This window comes from Dendrobates tinctorius, unplaced genomic scaffold (genome assembly GCF_039654945.1).
Source record: "Dendrobates tinctorius isolate UK_male_01 unplaced genomic scaffold, ASM3965494v1 ptg000254l, whole genome shotgun sequence".
Taxonomy (NCBI): domain Eukaryota; kingdom Metazoa; phylum Chordata; class Amphibia; order Anura; family Dendrobatidae; genus Dendrobates; species Dendrobates tinctorius.
In genome coordinates, this window is record NW_027361921.1 from 17,386,344 (window position 1) to 17,404,741 (window position 18,398).

General features: G+C 44.7%; 1 protein-coding gene across 3 annotated transcripts in view; it reads right to left on the reverse strand.

Annotated features, from left to right (window-relative positions):
* Nucleotides 1–260: 260 nt before the first annotated feature.
* CFAP410 (cilia and flagella associated protein 410) overlaps nucleotides 261–18,398 on the reverse strand; it is a 154,583-nt gene continuing 136,445 nt past the window's right edge. For all 3 annotated transcript variants that reach the window (XM_073558206.1, XM_073558207.1, XM_073558208.1), the window contains one exon: nucleotides 261–789. In XM_073558206.1, the coding sequence (XP_073414307.1) occupies nucleotides 661–789 (129 nt within the window). In that variant the 3' untranslated portion in view covers nucleotides 261–660. The remainder of the gene's footprint in view (nucleotides 790–18,398) is intronic.

The window sequence follows — 18,398 nt, forward strand, 5'->3', positions numbered from 1 at the left end:
TGACACAAATATTTGTTATTCACCATTTTAGAGACCGTCTACGGTATATAATAGAGACTTACAAAACTGATAGAGCGGACATCTGTACAGCAACATGTGAGACAGAAGACTGATTAGATTAGAAATTACTGCACCGTGGAAAGGCTTTTATATTTTCATACTAATCCCAAATTTCCTTAGCATTTTAAACTGTCACAAAAGTTGATAAATATAAAGTGTTAATCTAATAGTTACAATGGAGTAATAATAAACCAGAGGCGTTTAGCATTAACAATTTGGCTTTTTATTGCACTAGTTTACCCAAACATTCTCCATGCGGATACAATATCTCACACAGAGTTACTTCTATCTCACTCTACCTTACTGTGGGGAAGGTGAAGAAGCCATGAGACTAGAGGTCTAGCCTTTAATAAAGTCTTTTTCAACCTGTCTAAAAATATACATCTGTTATCCTGCCCACGTACAGCCCGTTCACTGCACACATTTTCGGATCATGCATGCAATGTTTTAAAGCACAAGCAGCGGAATGATCAGCGCTTCCGTAGTGTTCTGATTAAAGAGGCAGTTGGCAAAGCTAATTTTGCTCATCTCGTCATGATGTATGCATGGGCTGATTGTGAATGCGGACGTTCCCAGGCTGCACCTGCCTCCTGGAGACTTTTATCTTTCTTGCTGCCGTTCTTTTCTCTGTAGCTGACGAATCCGATTTTCTGCAGTCCTTTGAACTATCTCCAAACCTTCAGAGTCCAGGTCCTTCAGAAGAAGCAATACTGCACTCAGGACGTTGTTCTGAAATGAAATAAAATCATTTTTTCAATAAGAATTTGGCACAAATATTGTAACAATTGGGAGCTGCAGCCATTTTGAGGATGTTATTTTTAATGCCTGCCTTCCAAGAGACATAACATTATACTTTTCAACTTTACCATATAAAGGCTTGCTCTTTTTTGCAGAAATTGTATTCCTTATGGCACCCTTCTTGACATGCGCCGTATAAATGCACAGTGACCGGGATATGAAGGCTGCTGACTGACAGAAGGCCATCCCGGCATGTCGCCCAGGGGATCTTTATGCCCCCCACCCCAAACGCCTGTGATTGGCTGCACCAATCAAAGCCGTTACAATAGGTGGGGTGATCACAATGTTACCTTGCCTGATTAACCCCTTTGGCCAACCTAAAATAGCGATCACTGCTCTGCACGCCATCTTTACCTCAGAGTTGGCGTGCAGAGTGGTTGTGTAACCCTCCTGTGTACCTGTGATAAAGATTCATTGGTGGTCAGTGTGATCCGTCCACCGATCTCTGGTTTCTTATACCAAGATCCTCCTGCGATCTGACTCCTGCGCTGTGCTGGCTGCTGTGTGACCTATATGTGATCCAAGCAGCGGCAGCAACTCCCCAATTCATGTTCCAGTCACCCCATCCACTTCCAAATGAATTTTTAGCACACTTTTTTGTGCCTTTTCTTTGCGTGTGTAGCATCCTGCGCCAGGCTCTGGCGTGGACACAGCACTCTGATCAGTATCACTCCTCACCAAGTCTGCACCAAGGGACCATTGCGTTTTTTAGTTAATTAGCGTGGCAGATGTCGCAGTGTAAGTGATGTCTGATTGTTTTTTTAGGAAAAAAAAATGGTAGTACAGAGTAGTTTCATAGCGTTAAAGTAGCGGACGTTACAGTGTTTGGTGACGTCCCATTTTGTTTTAGAGAAAACAAAGTCGTACAAAGTAGCTTTATAGGTAGGGAGGTAACATCTTTCTTTTGCATAAAAAAAAAACACATTTTTATCACCGGGTAATTTCTAGTGCATTAGGGGAGCGTACGTCACATTGTTAGGCTGGTTTCACATTAGCATTTTTTCACGCAGCGCATCGTGCGCATGCTCCCCTATGTTTAACATGGCGGGCACATGGTCTAGCGCTTTCACGCGTCCATCAGCATTTTCATGCACTTTTTACAGGTATGCGCTAGACGCAACATGTTGCATTTTTTGTTCCGCCCAACATCGCTAAAAAAACGCACGCGATAGTGTGCGCACGGAAAGCGGCAAAATAACACATTACAGTCTATGGGGTCACAGGTATGTGCATGGACATGCGCACACCTGCGCTTTTGAGCGCATGCGATTTTTGAGTAAACATGTCTAGACACTGGTTTAAACCACCTCTTACACAAAGAAACATTGTTTAGGGGGTGGTGTAGATAAAAGGTGTTTGCACTGGCAGACCTCTATCTACAGACTGAAGAGAGGACATTGGAGAGCATGGAGAATAGCAGCAACTAATAATGTGAGTACTAAACCTAAAGTCTGCCTGTCCTTTTTTAAGTTTATTATGCACTAATCTATTTCTTTTTTATTGCAGCATGTCTTCTGGAGAAGAGTACACACCGGCCCGAGGTGAACTGGCCCAAGCAGATCATGAAGGGAGTATCTTCCTGCCCTACAGTTTGGGTAAGTATTCGCTGCTGCATGTACACATGTGGCAAATTAATATTTGTTCTTTTTCAGACCTCATCGGCCACAGCAAGTGAGGACAAACAGCAGGAGCAGCCAAGCCAAGTGCCGGCGGGGAGAAGGCCTGTAAGTATAGACTGACTGTGAATGTCCTTTTTTTAATATTTTTTTTCCCCTGCCTTTTTTCTGTCCTGTTTTTTTCTTCAATCTTTCTTCTTTTCTGTATCTTTTTCTATCTTTTTCATTTCCAAATCTTTCCAAGATTATAATGTTTTTCTTTTTTTTCTAGGCTCCACAACAGGACGAAGAAATCGTCCTTGACAATGATGCCCTAATCAATCTAGTCCAGGAGCGAGTTCCGTTGTGGGACAGCCGTGATCCGCAGCACGCGGACAAGGTGGTGACCCGGTGGCACTGGAATGAGTTGGCCACAGCACTGATGGTGGCTGGGACAACGCCTCTCCCCGGGTCCGCAAGGATTTTCGTAAGTATTTCAATGCTCTGTGATGCGGCAGTGACACTTGGCCGTGATCACACTGGTGTGTCTCATGCTAGATATATTCTAGCATCACACACATTTGTGTTATCATGGCCAACAGTGAGTGCATTGTCTATTGTATTGCTGTGTGATGCCGCAGTGACTCTTGGCCATGATCACACAGGTGTGTGATGCTTCTAGCATCATACACATTTGTGTTATCATGGCCAAAAGTGCATTGTGTAAATTTTTTTGCTGTGTGATGCCGCAGTCACTTTGGCCATGATCACACAGGTGTGTGTCATGCTAGATATATTCTAGCATCATACACATTTGTGTTATCATGGTCATCAGTGCATTGTCTATTGTATTGCTGTGTGATGCGGCAGTGACTCTTGGCCGTGATCACAAAGGTGTGTGGGATGCTAGTGATTTGCCCATCACTGCATTGTCTAATTTTTCTTATTTATTTTTTCTACAGTCAACAAAGTCAGAACTCATTGGCGCTCGATGAAGGACCGCTTCAACAGGGATGTTCGTCAGGAGGGTCAGGACTAAATATCGCTACCATAGGGCGTTGGCGTTCATAAGACCGGTCCTTGCGACCAGAGCGTAAGTATTTTGTTGTATTGTATTTTTTTCTCTCTGCTTTTCTACTTTACAGGAGTTGGCGCTTTAACTATTGTAAATGCATGATAGTAATGCTTTTCTTTTCTTTTCACAGCACCTGGAGCAGCACCCTGCAACCTGTCCTTCATCGAACGACCCGTCCCAGCCATCCGACAGACAAGAAGCATCTTGCAGGTCAGCAACACAGACAGCTGAAGACCAGGAATCTGTCAGTCAGGTGTTCCCCTGTCCCAGGTCTCTGCCACTGGTTTTGCGGGCACTTCCCGCCAGCGGCAGAGGGCCTCGGACAGGAATGTCATGCCTGAGTTCCTTCACTTGAGCTCGGTCTTTCAGCAAGCCTTCAAGGCGCTGTCAGACAGAGTGGAAAACGGTTTTAACCACATGGACCACCACTTCCAGTCTGTCGACAGTCGCCTTGACTGTCTGCAAGCCGACCTCAACAGACCAGCGCACCATTTTTGCCACCAAATTGAACGGGCCATGGCGGAACACCTTAGTCCAGATCTCCAGCTGACTGTGATGCAGGCCTGCAACAATGCTTTCTTGCAGGCTACGCAGCAGAGTCAGTACGTGCAGCAGTCAGTGGTGTTATTTCCAACTGTGACTCGCTTCACCTCACTACCGACATCTGCTGCAAACCACTGCACGGCCACTTGCATTCCAAGCCAAGCCGGACACCACTACACCACCCCAAGGTCGAGTGCTGCTGGACACTCCACCGCCACCACCATGGCAAGCGCTGCTCCTGTCTGGACGATCACCGCCACCACCACGCCTGCTTGGAGCACCGCCACTACCACCACTCCTCCAGCCTGGACCAGCACTGCCACCATCACTCCTCCAGCCTGGACCAGCACTGCCGTCGCCACTCCTCCTGTAAGGACCAGCACTGGCACCGCCACCACCGAGCAGCAGCAGCAACATCAGCAGCAAACGGGGGACCTCCATTCCATATTTGCTCCCACGCAGCAAAGGTCACCCAGCTTCAGGCGGTCAAAAAGATCAAGGCAGTCACCCAGCTACAGGAGGTTCAGGCAGGACACACAAGCACACCGGAGACACAAAAAGAGGAAAACTTTGACTGTCCCTCCCCCTCACCTCACACTGTGTCTCAATCTGCCTCGAGTTCAATCCCTGAGCTCCTTTCCCCCCAACTTGTCACCCCTTCCCCTAGAACCCCTTCCTCATCTCTCCACACCCCCAACGTGCCACCATCTTCCCCAAATGTCGTTCCCAATAAAACCTGTTTTATTTTTTTTAATAAATGTCAAAACCTGGTTTCCCCTAATACTGTTTGATTAATTTTTTTTCGCCGCCTACACACACTGTGCCGTACAGTGTTTTTGCCACCACATAGCTCCATTAATGACACATTTTTCTTGTGTCATTCCTGGAGATATGTGTAGTCAAAAACACAAATATACGACTTGTATTTTCACCTGCAGTCTCTTCAGTCTGCTAATATTGCACAGACTGAAAAGAGGATGGTGTTGAGTGCAAGGCATATCTATTGTTACCTTGCCAGGCATCATAAAGAGTGAATTGAGGATGGTGCGTTTTTACCATCATCATTTCACTCTTTGTGACACAAGGCCATGGGATTCTAGATATACCTTATAATTAACCACATCCTCTATACAGTGTGGTGAATAAACTGAGGAGATAATGAAGATACACATCATATGTACAATACCCTGGCCTCGTATCATAAGTATTTATCACACCTGGGCCGCTGAATACACATATGAGTAAACCTACAGCGTCACTTCAGTCGGCATTATCTATTGCACGCAGACTGGAGCGATGCTGAAGTTTTAACTCATGTGTATTCACCTGCCCAGGTGTGCTAACTTCACCATGACACCAGGCCTGGGGATTGTAGAAGTTGTATAAACTTTATCATCTCTCCATTCTGCATTCATACTGAAGCCACAGTGGAGATCCTACAAATAATATTTATACTCACATGGCCAGGTATCATAAAGAGTGAAGGATGGTATTGCATCCCAAAATCACTATTTGTAACATCAGGCCATGTGATACAAATATTAGTTGTATTATCTCCACCGTCGCTGCACATTGAACACAAACAGTAGAGTTGATAAAGGTCATACAACTTGTGTGTATGTAGTCACCTGGCCAGGAGTCCTAGTAAATTCATGATGCACAAAACACAGCATCCTGATTTCATTGGGACATCTGGGCAGGTGATTATTGTATTGGAGTGTATAAAAACAGAGTGCACTCGGTACAGGTATCAAAACAGGTTTTTATTAACATACACACAAGAAAACAATTTTACACAATTTGATTTTGCCATTCCACACGTCCTACATCAGAGATAAAGTAGGCCCCAAATTGGTCCCTCATTTGGCCAACTTCAACTGATGACTTGAGAGGGTGCTGAGTGAATTCAGGCAATGGGTTTGAAGCTGGTTCATCTAGTTCAAAGTTTGGGTGCTCTTCAGACATAACAAAATTATGAAGAACCACACACTCCTTCACCACCTCATCCACTGTTTCCAGTTTAAGATTAATGGCTGTGCCGAGAATGCGCCTTCTGTAGACAAGAATACCAAAAGCACACTCTACAGTTCTTCTGGCCCTAGTCAGTCTGTAATTGAATATTTTTTTGGTGTGGTCCAAGTCCTGGCTGGAGTAGGGTTTCAGCAGGTGTTGGCACATTTGAAAGGCCTCATCCCCAACCATTACAAATGGCGGTGTGGGGAAGAGGCCGTGGCATGAGAAAATGAAATGGTTGCCATACAACCTCCTGCCCATGTCAGAGTTCTTAAATGCCTGGGAGTCATTCCCACGGCCAAATGCCCCAATGTCCACTGCAACAAATAGACAGTCTGCATCCGCAATGCCCATGAGTACTGTAGAAAAGTACTTTTTGTAGTTATAGAACTCCGATACACTTCTTTGAGGTTTTATTATCTGGATGTGTTTCCCATCCACCGCTCCCAAACAGTTGGGGAAATTGCAGACTGTCCAGGATTTTTCAGCGATTTCCATCCACTTTTCCATGGTGGACAGGGGCATAAATTCTGGACAGTTAACGTCCCACAAAACCAAGCAGGTGTCCGCAACTATTCCCGACAAGGTAGATATTCCAATTCGGTACTGGAAATGGAGTGAAGCTGGGTCTCTCCAGTTGCCAGGAATCTGTCAAACAGAGAAAGAAAAAAAATTAATATTTATTTCTAGGGTTTTTTAAAACACTAACATAAAAAAAAATCACTAAATGGCATAACAATAATTCTGCAGGCTTTGGAATAGTACATAGCAGAACAAAGAGAATTATGCAGGCATTGTTTTGTAAAGATTACGTACCGTAATGTGACCAGGAGACGTTCCTCAAGAGGAATTGCACAACGGAGCTGGGTCTCCTGTCTCCAGATGGCTTCTTGAACACGAGCAAGCAAATCCCTGAAGCTTTCTTGGGACATCCGGGTATAGTCAGTAAATTTCGCCGGGTTTCCCTGGAGCTCGCTGTAGAGGGTGTGGTACGCTCCACGGCTCTCCCGGAGTTCAATAATTGGATGTATCCACAAACGCCCCTGCTGCCATCTTCGCTATGACTCTCTCTTCCTTTGTTGCTGGCAAGCAAAAGCCTGAGCCAGCGCAATGTCCAAATCAAAGTTAAAGTGAAAACTCTTCCAACGCAGATCCATGTTCACAAAGGAAAAAGCAAGCAAATCTGAAGAATTTAGCTGTAAACAGGGTCTATATAAAGAATTCCCATGACACACGCCCACTGGTGTCCCATTGGTGGAGTCTGTTTCAAGAATTTTTCACGGATTTTCCTCCTGTGAAATGTGACACCTAGACAGTGCATGCACATAAAAAATGCTAACGCATGCAAAAACGCATGAAAACGAATATAAACGCTGTGTTTTTATGTCGTCATGCGCACGCTGATGCGTCAAAAAAAATCACTGCGTTTACAAGCTTTTTTTGCGTTTTATGTGCGCACGAAACGCTGCGCAAAACGGCGCAAATGTTAAAGTATCCTAAGTTCATCTAGTTCAACCCATATCCTATCCTAACCTGCCCTAACATGTTGATCCAGAGGAACGCAAAAAAAAAAAAACCCAGGTGGCAATCAGTAAGCTTCACATTGGGGAAAAAAAATTCCTTCCCGACTCCACATACAGCAATCAGACTAGCTCCCTGGATCAACGCAATATCAAGGAAACTAGTGTAAATAACCTGTAATATTATACTTTTCAAGAAAGGCAGCCAGGCACCTCTTAAATTTTATTAGGGAATCATTCATTACAACATCATATGGCAGAGAGTTCCATAGTCTCACGGCTCTTACAGTAAAGAATCTGCGTCTGTGATTATGCTTAAACCTTCTTTCCTCCAGTCGTAGAGGATGCCCCCTTGTCCCCGTCACAGGTCTAAGAGTAAAAAGATCATTAGAAAGGTCTTTGTACTGACCCCACATATATTTATACATTGTAATAAGATCACCCTCAAGCCTTCGATTTTCCAAACTAAATAACCCCAAGTGTAATAACCTGACTTGGTATTGCAGACCCCCTAGTTCCCTAATAACCTTGGTTGCTCTTCTCTGCACCCGCTCCAGTTTAGCTATGTCTTTCTTATATACCAGAGACCAGAACTGTACACAGTATTCTAAGTGTGGTTGCACTAGTGACTCGTTGCCGAGATTTGAATCTCGTCCCCCGAGATCTCGGCACGAGATCTGAAGCTGCGCATGCGCCGTCCCCGAACCGGCAGCCATCTTGCCGGGGTCCATGCTCCCGGAGGCCACCGCAACATGGCGGTGCCCAGCAACGGGTGTGCGGGGGCCTCCGGGCTGCGAATAAACGCCGGCGGAGCTGCCGCCCCTGCACCGGAGCACAGCCCGCTGCCACCACCGCAGAGCCCACCTGTCCCTGCTACAGCTGCCCCTGCCCACCTGCCCCAGCACAGCTGCCCCTGCCACAGCTGCCCCTGCCCCAGCACAGCTGCCCCTGCCCACCTGCCCCAGCACAGCTGCCCCTGCCCCAGCTGCCCCTGCCCCAGCACAGCTGCCCCAGCACAGCTGCCCCTGCCCCAGCACAGCTGCCCCTGCCCCAGCTGCCCCTGCCCCAGCACAGCTGCCCCTGCCCACCTGCCCCTGCCACAGCACAGCTGCCCCTGCACAGCCCACCCGCCCCAGCCCCAGCGCAGCTGCCCCAGCACAGAGCCGCAGCCACCGCACGAGCCTGGACTACTGAATGACCCCTGTGACTACTTCTCCACCTGAGCCGGATCCCTTCCCAGGTAAGCTGAATTCGGACTGTAAGACGGACCCCCATTTGACACATTATTATTTTTTTCCCTATTTTCCTTCTGAAAATAGGGGTGCGTCTTATGGTCCGGTGCGTCTTATAGTCCGAAAAATACGGTATTTAATCTTCTGTATTTATTTAATGCCTCATCACTACCTACTTGATTTAATTCTCTGCCGTATATACTCGTGTATAAGCCGAGATTTTCAGCCCATTTTTTGGGGCTGAAAGTCCTCCTCTCGGCTTATACGCGAGTCACATACCGGTGGGTGGGCGGGAGAGGGGGATCGGGGGGGGGTCAGAGACCATACTCACCTCTCCTGGCACTTCTCTGCAGCCCCTGCATCTCCCTCTGCCGTCTGCTTCCTGCATTCAGTGGTCACGTGGTACCGCTCATTAAACTCATGAATATGCGCATATTTAATGAGCGGTACCACGTGACCAGCTGAATGCAGGAAGCAGACGGCAGAGGGAGAAGCAGGTCCTGCCGCTGCAGAGAAGACCTTGCACGTGTCCCCGTTCCAAGCCGTGCACCGCTGTGTATCCGGGTCCTCCTGCTGTGACGGCAGAGGGCGCGATGACGTAGTCAGTGCGCGCCCTCTGCTGTCAATGCAGAGATCCGGGAGACACAGCGGTGCACAGCTTGGAACGGGAACAGGTAAATATCGCCACTGCCAGGGGCTAAGGACACCGGCACCTGGCCCTCAGCGACGGAGAGGTGAGTATGTCATTTTTTTTTTATTGCAGCATCAGCAATTAAGGGGTAATTATGGAGCAGCATTAACCCTTGTGGAGCAGCATATGGGGGGTATTTATGGGGCAGCATTCACCCTTGTGGAGCAGCATATGGGGGGTATTTATGGGGCAGCATTAACCCTTGAGGAGCAGCATATGGGGGTATTTATGGAACATCTTCTTGGGTCAGCATTAACGCTTGTGCAGCAGCATATGGGGGGGGTTATCTATGGAGCATCTTCTTGGACCACCCTAGGCTTATACGTGAGTCAATAAGTTTTCCCAGTTTTCTGTGGCAAAATTGGGGGGGGTCGGCTTATATGCGGGTATATACAGTAAATGCTTTCTTTTTGCCACTTATTGCGCCCATTACAGCTCTATTTAGCCATAGTGGTTTCCTCCTATTTCAAACGTTTATTCCCATACGGTATATACTGTGCACAGGTCCTATTCAGGATGCTAATAAACGTCTCCCATTTTCTTTGTGTATTTTTATGTCTCAGGATATCGTCCCAGTTAATTGCACCAAGATCATCTCTCATCCGTTGGAAATTAGCTTTCCTGAAGTTTAGTGTCCTTGTAACCCCTCTACTACACATCTTATTAAAGCATACATGAAAACTTATTAATTTGTGATCACTATTACCCAAGTGACCCTCAACCCTTATATTTGATATGCGGTCTGGCCTGTTGGTTAATATTAGGTCTAGCAGTGCCCCCCCTCTTGTTGGGTCCTGAACCAGTTGTGAAAGGTAATTGTCTCTCATAGTTGTCAAAATCCTATTAACTTTGCTGGAACTGCAGGTTTCTGTTCCCCAATGTATTTCAGGGTAGTTGAAGTCCCCTATATTAATGACTTCTCCTTCAGTAGCCGCTTCATCTATTGACTTTATGAGGATATTCTCTGTTGCTTCCATTATTTTTGGAGACTTATATCAGTAATGTATAATTTTTTCCCCTACCCTTATCTCCACCCACAGAGACTCAACATTTTCATTAGATTCACATATATTATCACGCAGGATGGGTTTTAACTCCTTTACCCCAAAGGGTGGTTTGCATGTTAATGACCAGGCCAATTTTTACAATTCTGACCACTGTCCCTTTATGAGGTCATAACTCTGGAACGCTTCTATATATCCTGGTGATTCTGACACTGTTTTCTCATGACATATTGTACTTTATGTTAGTGGTGAAATTTCTTTCATATAACTTGCGTTTATTTGTAAAAAAAAAATGGAAATTTGTCGAAAATTTTGAAAACTTCGCAATTTTCCAACTTTGAATTTTTATGCCCTTAAATCACATAGATATGGCACACAAAAAAAACTTTATAACATTTCCCACACATTTACTTTACATCAGCACAATTTGGGAACCAAAATTTTTTTTGTTAGGAAGTTATAAGGGTTAAAAGTTGACCAGCGATTTCTCATTTTTACTGCACCAATTTATTTTTAGGGACATCACATCACATTTGAAGTCACTTTGAGGGGTCTATGTGAAATACCCAAAAGTGAAACCATTTTAAAAACTGCACCCCTCAAGGTGCTCAAAATCACATTCAAGAAGTTTATTAACCCTTCAGGTGCTTCACAGGAATTTTTTGAATGTTTAAAAAAAAAAAATGAACATTTAACTTTTTTTCACACAAAAATTACTTCAGGTCCAATTTTTTTTTTATTTTACCAAGGGTAACAGGAGAAATTGGAATGCAAAAGTTATTGTGCAATTTTCCCAAGGGTAACATGACCCCAAAAGTTATTGTCCAATTTGTCCTGAGTACGCGGATATCCCATATATGGGAGAAATCTACTGTATGGGCACACATTGGGGTTCGGAAGGGAAGTAGTGACGTTTTGGAATGCAGACTTTGCTGGAATGGTCTGCGGGTGTCATGTCGCGTTGTGAGAGACTCTGATGTGCCTAAACTGTAGAAACCCCCCACAAGTGACCCCATTTTGGAAACTAGACCCCCCAAGGAACTTATCTAGATATGTGGTGAGCACTTTGAACCCCCAAGTGCTTCACGGAAGTTTATAACGCCCGGGCGTGAAAATGCAACTTTGACGGAATGGTCTGCGGGTGTCATGTCGCGTTTGTAGAGACTCTGATGTGCCTAAGGCCTGTTTCACACTTCAGTCTTTTGACGTCAGTCAAAATCCGCCACTTTTAGAAAACAACGGATCCACCCAAAAATGGGCGGATCCGTTTTTTTCCCCCATTGATTTGCATTAGTGGTGGATTTTGACTGACGGTCGTCCGTTGGGTCTGTTTTTTGACGGATCCGTGAGAATTTTATCGGCTCCCGGGCGGAAGAACGTTTTTTGTTGACGGTCCGCTATTTTTAACTGCGCATGCCCGGAGGCTTTGCTCCGGGAACAGTTTTAACCCTGTATTGCCGTTCCGGGAGCGGCTAAAATCTCTCTCTCGCTCATCAATGCCGCGAGATCGCGGCCATCAGATCAATGCCGTGAGATCGCGGCCATCAGATCAATGCCGCGAGATTGCGGCCATCAGATCAATGCCGCCAGATTGCGGCCATCAGATCAATGCCGCCAGATCGCGGCCATCAGATCAATGCCGCCAGATCGCGGCCATCAGATCAATGCCGCCAGATCGTGGCCATGAGATATTGCAGCAATGGGCAATGCAGCGAGATCACAGCGAACTTCCAGCCTGCGGTCACTTTAAATCACGCCACTTTCCATCTTCCACGGATGCGTACTGCAACGTGGTCCGCTGTCATCCGTACGTCACGAAATGGAGACGGATCAGTTGTTTTGAACCTTTGGCGGATTTCAGCTGACCGCCGACAACGTAAGTGTGAAACAGGCCTAAACTGTTGAAACCCCCCACAATCGACCCCATTTTGGAAACTAGACCCCCCAAGGAACTTATCTAGATGTGTGATGAGCACTTTGAACCCCAAAGTGCTTCATAGAAGTTTATAACGCCCGGGTGTGAAAATAAAAAAATCATTTTTTCCACAAACATGATCTTTTAGTCCCCAATTTTTTTATTTTCCCAAAGGTAAGAGGAGAAATTGGACCCCAAAAGTTGTTTTCCAATTTGTACTGAGTACACTGATACCCCATATGTGGGAGAAAACTACTGTATGGGCACACGTCAGGGCTTGGAAGAGAAGTAGTGACGTTTTGGAATGCAGACTTTGATGGAATGGTCTGCGGGTGAGCCTCTGATGTGCCTAAACTGTTGAAAGCCCCCAAAAGTGACCCGATTTTGTAAACTAGACCCCCTAAGGAACTTATCTAGATGTGTGGTGAGCACTTTGAACCCCCAAGTGCTTCACAGAAGTTTATAACGTAGAGCCATAAAAATAAAAAAAATCATTTTTTTTTCCAAAAAAAATGATATTTTTGCCCCCAATTTTTTATTTTCCCAAGGGTAACAGGAGAAATTGGACCCAAAAAGTTGATGTTCAATTTGTCCTGAGTAGGCTGAAACCCCATTTATGGGGTAAACCACTGTTTGGGCGCATGGCAGAGCTTGGAAGGGAAGGAGCACCGTTTGACTTTTTCAATGCAGAATTGGCTGGAATTGAGATCAGACGCCATGCACCTGATGTGCCTAAACAGTGGAAACCCCCCAATTCTAACTCCATCCCTAACCCCAACACACCCCTAACCCTAGCCCTAGAATCATAGAATCATAGAATCGTAGAGTTGGAAGGGACCTCCTGGGCCATCTGGTCCAACCCCTGCTCAAAGCAGGATTCGCTAAATCATCCCAGTCAGATGTCTGTCCAGCCTCTGTTTGAAGACTTCCATTGAAGGAGAACTCACCACTTCTCGTGGCAGCCTGTTCCACTCATTGATCACTCTGTCAAAAAGTTTTTTCTAATATCTAATCTGTGTCTCCTCCCATTCAGTTTCATCCCATTGCTTCTAGTCTTTCCTTGTGCAAATGAGAATAAAGTTGATCCTTCTACAATGTGACAGCCCTTTAGATATTTGTAGACAGCTATTAAGTCTCCTCTCAGTCTCTTCTCTTTTGCAAACTAAACATTCCCAAATCCTGCAACCTTTCCTCATAAGACAGGGATTGCAGACCGGTCACCATTCTGGTCGCTCTTTTCTGAACTTGCTCCAGTTTGTTGATGTCTTTTTTAAAATGTGGTGCCCAAAACTGGACACAATATTCCAGATGAGGTCTGACCAAAGAGGAGTAGAGGGAAATAATGACTTCACGTGATCTAGACTGTATGCTTCTGTTAATACATCCTAGAATTGCATTTGCCTTTTTTGCTGCTGCATCACACTGTTGACTCATATTCAGTCTGTGATCTATTAGTATACCCAAGTCTTTTTCACATGTGCTGTCACTTAGCCCTATTCCTCCCATTCTATATATGCTTTTTTCATTTTTATTGCCCAGATGTAGTACTTTGCATTTCTCCCTGTTAAAAACCATTCTGTTAGTTGCTGCCCACTTCTCCAGTTTATTTAAATCTTTTTGAATCCACTCTCTCTCTTCTCTAGTATTAGCTATCCCTCCTAGCTTTGTGTCATCAGCAAATTTAATCAGTTTACCCTCAATTCCTTCATCTAAATCGTTGATAAAGATGTTGAACAATACAGGGCCCAGGACTAACTGTAACCCTAGCCCTAATGGGAAAAAGGAAATAAACACATTGTTTTTAATTTTATTATTTTCCCTAACGAAGGGGGTGATAAAGGGGGGTTTGATTTACTATTTATGGCGGTTTTTATATTTGGTAGCTGTCATACGCTAAAAGACGCTTTTTATTGTAAAAATAGTTTTTGCATCACCACATATTGAGAGCTATAATTTTTCCATATTTTGACCTACCGTCATGTGAGGTCTTATTTTTTGCGGGACGAGTTGACCTTTTTATTGGTACCATTTTCGGGCACGTGACTTTTTTGATCACTTTTTATTCCGATTTTTGGGACGCAGAATGAACAAAAACCAGCATTTCGTGAATTACTTTTGGGTGCGTTTACACCGTTCCGCGTGTGGTAAAATTGATAAAGTGGTTTTATTCTTCGGGTCAGTACGATTACAGCGATACCTCATTTATGTTTTTTTATGTTTTGGCGCTTATATGCAAAGAAAACAATTTTATATAAAAAAATTATTTTTGCATCGCTTTATTCTGCGAGCTATAACTTTTTAATTTTTTCGCTGATGACGCTGTGTGGTGGTTCTTTTTTTGCAGGACAAGATGACGTTTTCAGCGGTACCATGATTATTTATATCCATCTTTTTGATCACGCGCTATTGCACTTTTTGTTGGGCGGTATGATGATAAAAAACAATGTAAAAAACAATGCTTTAATTTAATTTCTTAAGGGGTTCACTAAAGGGCTTAACTAGTGGGACAGTTTTATAGGGCGGGTCGCTACGGATGCGGCGATACTAAATGTGTACTTTCATTTTTTTTTTTTTTTTCAAAAAAATGAATTTATTAGGGTTTTTTTTTTTTTATTTAGCGATTTTTTATAAATTATTTTTACACTTTTTTTTTCACTTTATTTTATTGTCCCGGGGGGGACATCACTGTCATGTGTCAGATCGCCGATCTGACAGTTTGGACAACACTCTGTCAGATCAGCGATCTGACAGGCGCTGCTGAAAGCTTCCTCGTACCTGCTCTCTGCAGGCACTGAGGAGGCCGCCTCCCTGCAGGCCCCCCGCGGCCATATTGAATCCGGGGGCCTGCAGGGAAGGAGCCCCCAGAGCAGCGCAGCACATCGCGCTGCGCTGGGGGTCTCAGGGAAGCACGGAGGGAGCCCCCTCCCTGCCGATGCTTCCCTAATCCCCTGGTACACTGTGATCATGTTTGATCGCAGTGTGCCAGGGGTTAACGTGCCAGGAGCAGTCCGTGACTGCCCCTGACACATAGTTCCGGGTGTCAGCTGTGATAATCAGCTGACACTCGGCCGCGATGATCGCTGAGACGTACTATCCCATCCCCGGTCATAGGGGCCCGGGTACCGTGGACGGGATAGTACGTTTCATGTCAGAAAGCGGTTAAGGATGATTTTACATATAAACACACACCCCACCCTCGCTTATTTGTATGGTCATTTCTGAACAGACTATAGCCCTTTAAATTAACAGCCCAGTCATGGCTCTCGTCCAGCCATGTCTCAGATATCCCCACCACGTCAATTATGTTCCAACAAAATTAATTCTAATTCCTCCATTTTGTTGGTGAGGCTTCTGGCATTAGTATACATGTACTTTATACATTTGTCTGTATCTCCATCCTTTCTTAAATTATTAACTGTTCTATCCCCACCCCCTTTGCCACCCCCAATTTCATTATTTGTCTCCAGGTCTCTATCTTCCCCTCCTATAAAATGAATACTCTCCCCCTCAGTTCCTAGTTTAAACATTCCTCCAACCTTCTAGCCATTTTCTCCCCCAGCACAGCTGCACCCTCCCCACTGAGGTGCAGCCCGTCCCTAGTGTAGAACCTGTAGCCAACTGAGAAGTCGGCCCAGTTCTCCAAGAATCCAAACCAATTCTTGAGCCACTTATTAACCTCCCTAATCTCCCGTTGCCTCTCTGGCGTGGCACATGGTACAGGAAGTATTTTCTAAAATACCACCTTGAAGGTCCTTGCTTTAAGCTTACAGCCTAATTCCCTGAAATCATCTTTAAGGACCTTCCACCTACCTCTAACTTTGTCATTTGTGCCAATGTGCACCATGACCGCTGGGTCCTCACCAGCCCCTCCCAGTAATCTGTCAACCCGATCAGCGATGTGTTGGACTCGAGCGCCAGGTAGGCAGCACACCATTCGACGATCCCTGTCTTTGTGACAGATTGCCCTATCTGTTCCCCTAATAATTGAGTCCCCCACTACCAGCACCTGTCTGCCTGCCCTGCTCTCCTATTTCCCCCCCTTACTGGAGCAGACACTCCTCCGGCTTTCAGAGGACATGCCTTGCTGCAGCAGTGCTACCCCTACACTGACACTCCCCTCATCTGCCAACTTAGCAAACTTATTGGGGTGTGCCAGATCAGGACTAGCCTCCCTAGTGCTCTTCCCTCCCCCCCGCCTTCTGTCACCCAGCTTGCTGCTTCACTGTCCTGCAGCTCCAACCTAGCATCCCCCCTCATCTATCCCATTGAGCGTCTGCTCAGTGAGCAGAAGACTCCTTTCCATATTGTCTATGGATCTCAGTGTTGCCAGCTGCACATTTAGATCCAGTATCTGGGCTTCCAAATCCACAACGTGCTCACATCTCGCACAGCAGTATGCACACTCGACTGGCTGGTCAAGGATTGCATACATGCGGCAAGATGTACACTGGATGGCATTGGCAATAGTGGAGCATATCCTAATAGGGATTGCACCAGACAGGAAAGATAAGTAAAAATGAATAAAAAGTATTAATAAAATACAACAGTAATTCAGTAATACCTCCCTTGGAAACTCCCTGAATCCAAAGTTACTAAATTACAAGTCACACACTTACCACCATTCGCACTTACGCTTCGGTAACACTCAGCTCGCTCACACTCGCTCAGGTAGAAGATTTAAATATTTTTTTTTCCCTTTACCAGCAAACCACCTTGCTGCTCCATGCACTTCCAAAAGGACTTGAGCCCCAACCAGCTGCCCCTTATAAACCCTTAATTATGAACCCCCACCCTTAATTAACCCCTTGTGAATATACCTACACCTCAAAATTTAAATGCAATATAGTTAACCCTTAAAGACACAGATAGTAAAATAAGAGATTAACCCTGTAGAGAGAAAAAAATAGGTTAAACAAGCCTTCCAAAAATTGAACAAGTAGAAAAGCACTCAGCAACCCATAATTCAGCAACTCACACCAATTCACACAGGTATTTGTTAAAGGTTTTCCAAATACCTCTTCACTGAATCACAAGTCACACACTTACCACCATTCGCACTTACACTCTGTTCACACTTTCTCAGGCAGAAGATTTAAATAGATTTTTTTTTCCCTTTACCAGCGATCTCTGGGGTCCATTTTCTACTGCTACTCGTGAGAAAACAAAAAAAATTGGGGCTAAAAGATCATTTTTGTGATAAAAAGTTAAATGTTCCTTTTTTCCTTCCAAGTTTTTTCAGTTTCTGGGAAACTTCTGAAGCGTTAATACACTTCTTGAATGTGGTTTTGCGCAACTTGAGGGGTGCAGTTTTTAGAAAGGTGTCAGTTTTGGGTATTTTCTGTCATATAGACCCCTCACAGTCACTTCAAATGTGATGTGGCCCCTAAAAAATGGGTTTGTAAATTTTATTGTAAAAATGAGAAATCGCTGGTCAATTTTTAACCCTTATAACGTCCTAACAAAAAAAAATGTGTTTCCAAAATTGTGCTGATGTAAAGTAGACAGACATGTGGGAAATGTTATTTATTAACCTTTTTGTGTGGCATAACTCTCTGATATAAGGGTATGACAATTCAAATTTAGGAAATTGCTAAATTTTCCAAATTTTCATCAAATTTCCGATTTTTTTAAGCGCAAGTCATATTGAAGAAATTTTACCATTATCATGAATTACAAAATGTCACGAGAAAAGAAACTCAGAATCACTGGGATCCCTTGAAGCGTTCCAGAGTGATTACCACATAAACTGACTCTGGCCAGAAGTGCAAAAATGGCCTGGTCAGGAAGGAAAAAGGCTTTGAGGTGAAAAGATTCATGAACCCTATAATGCTTTAAAAAAATGTAACGCTTTTTGGGGGTTTCAGTTTTTCATCATTCACTTTGGAGTAAAGATGATATGCTATGTTGTTCCGTAGGGTAAAACAATTATAGTTTTACAAATTTACCATATTT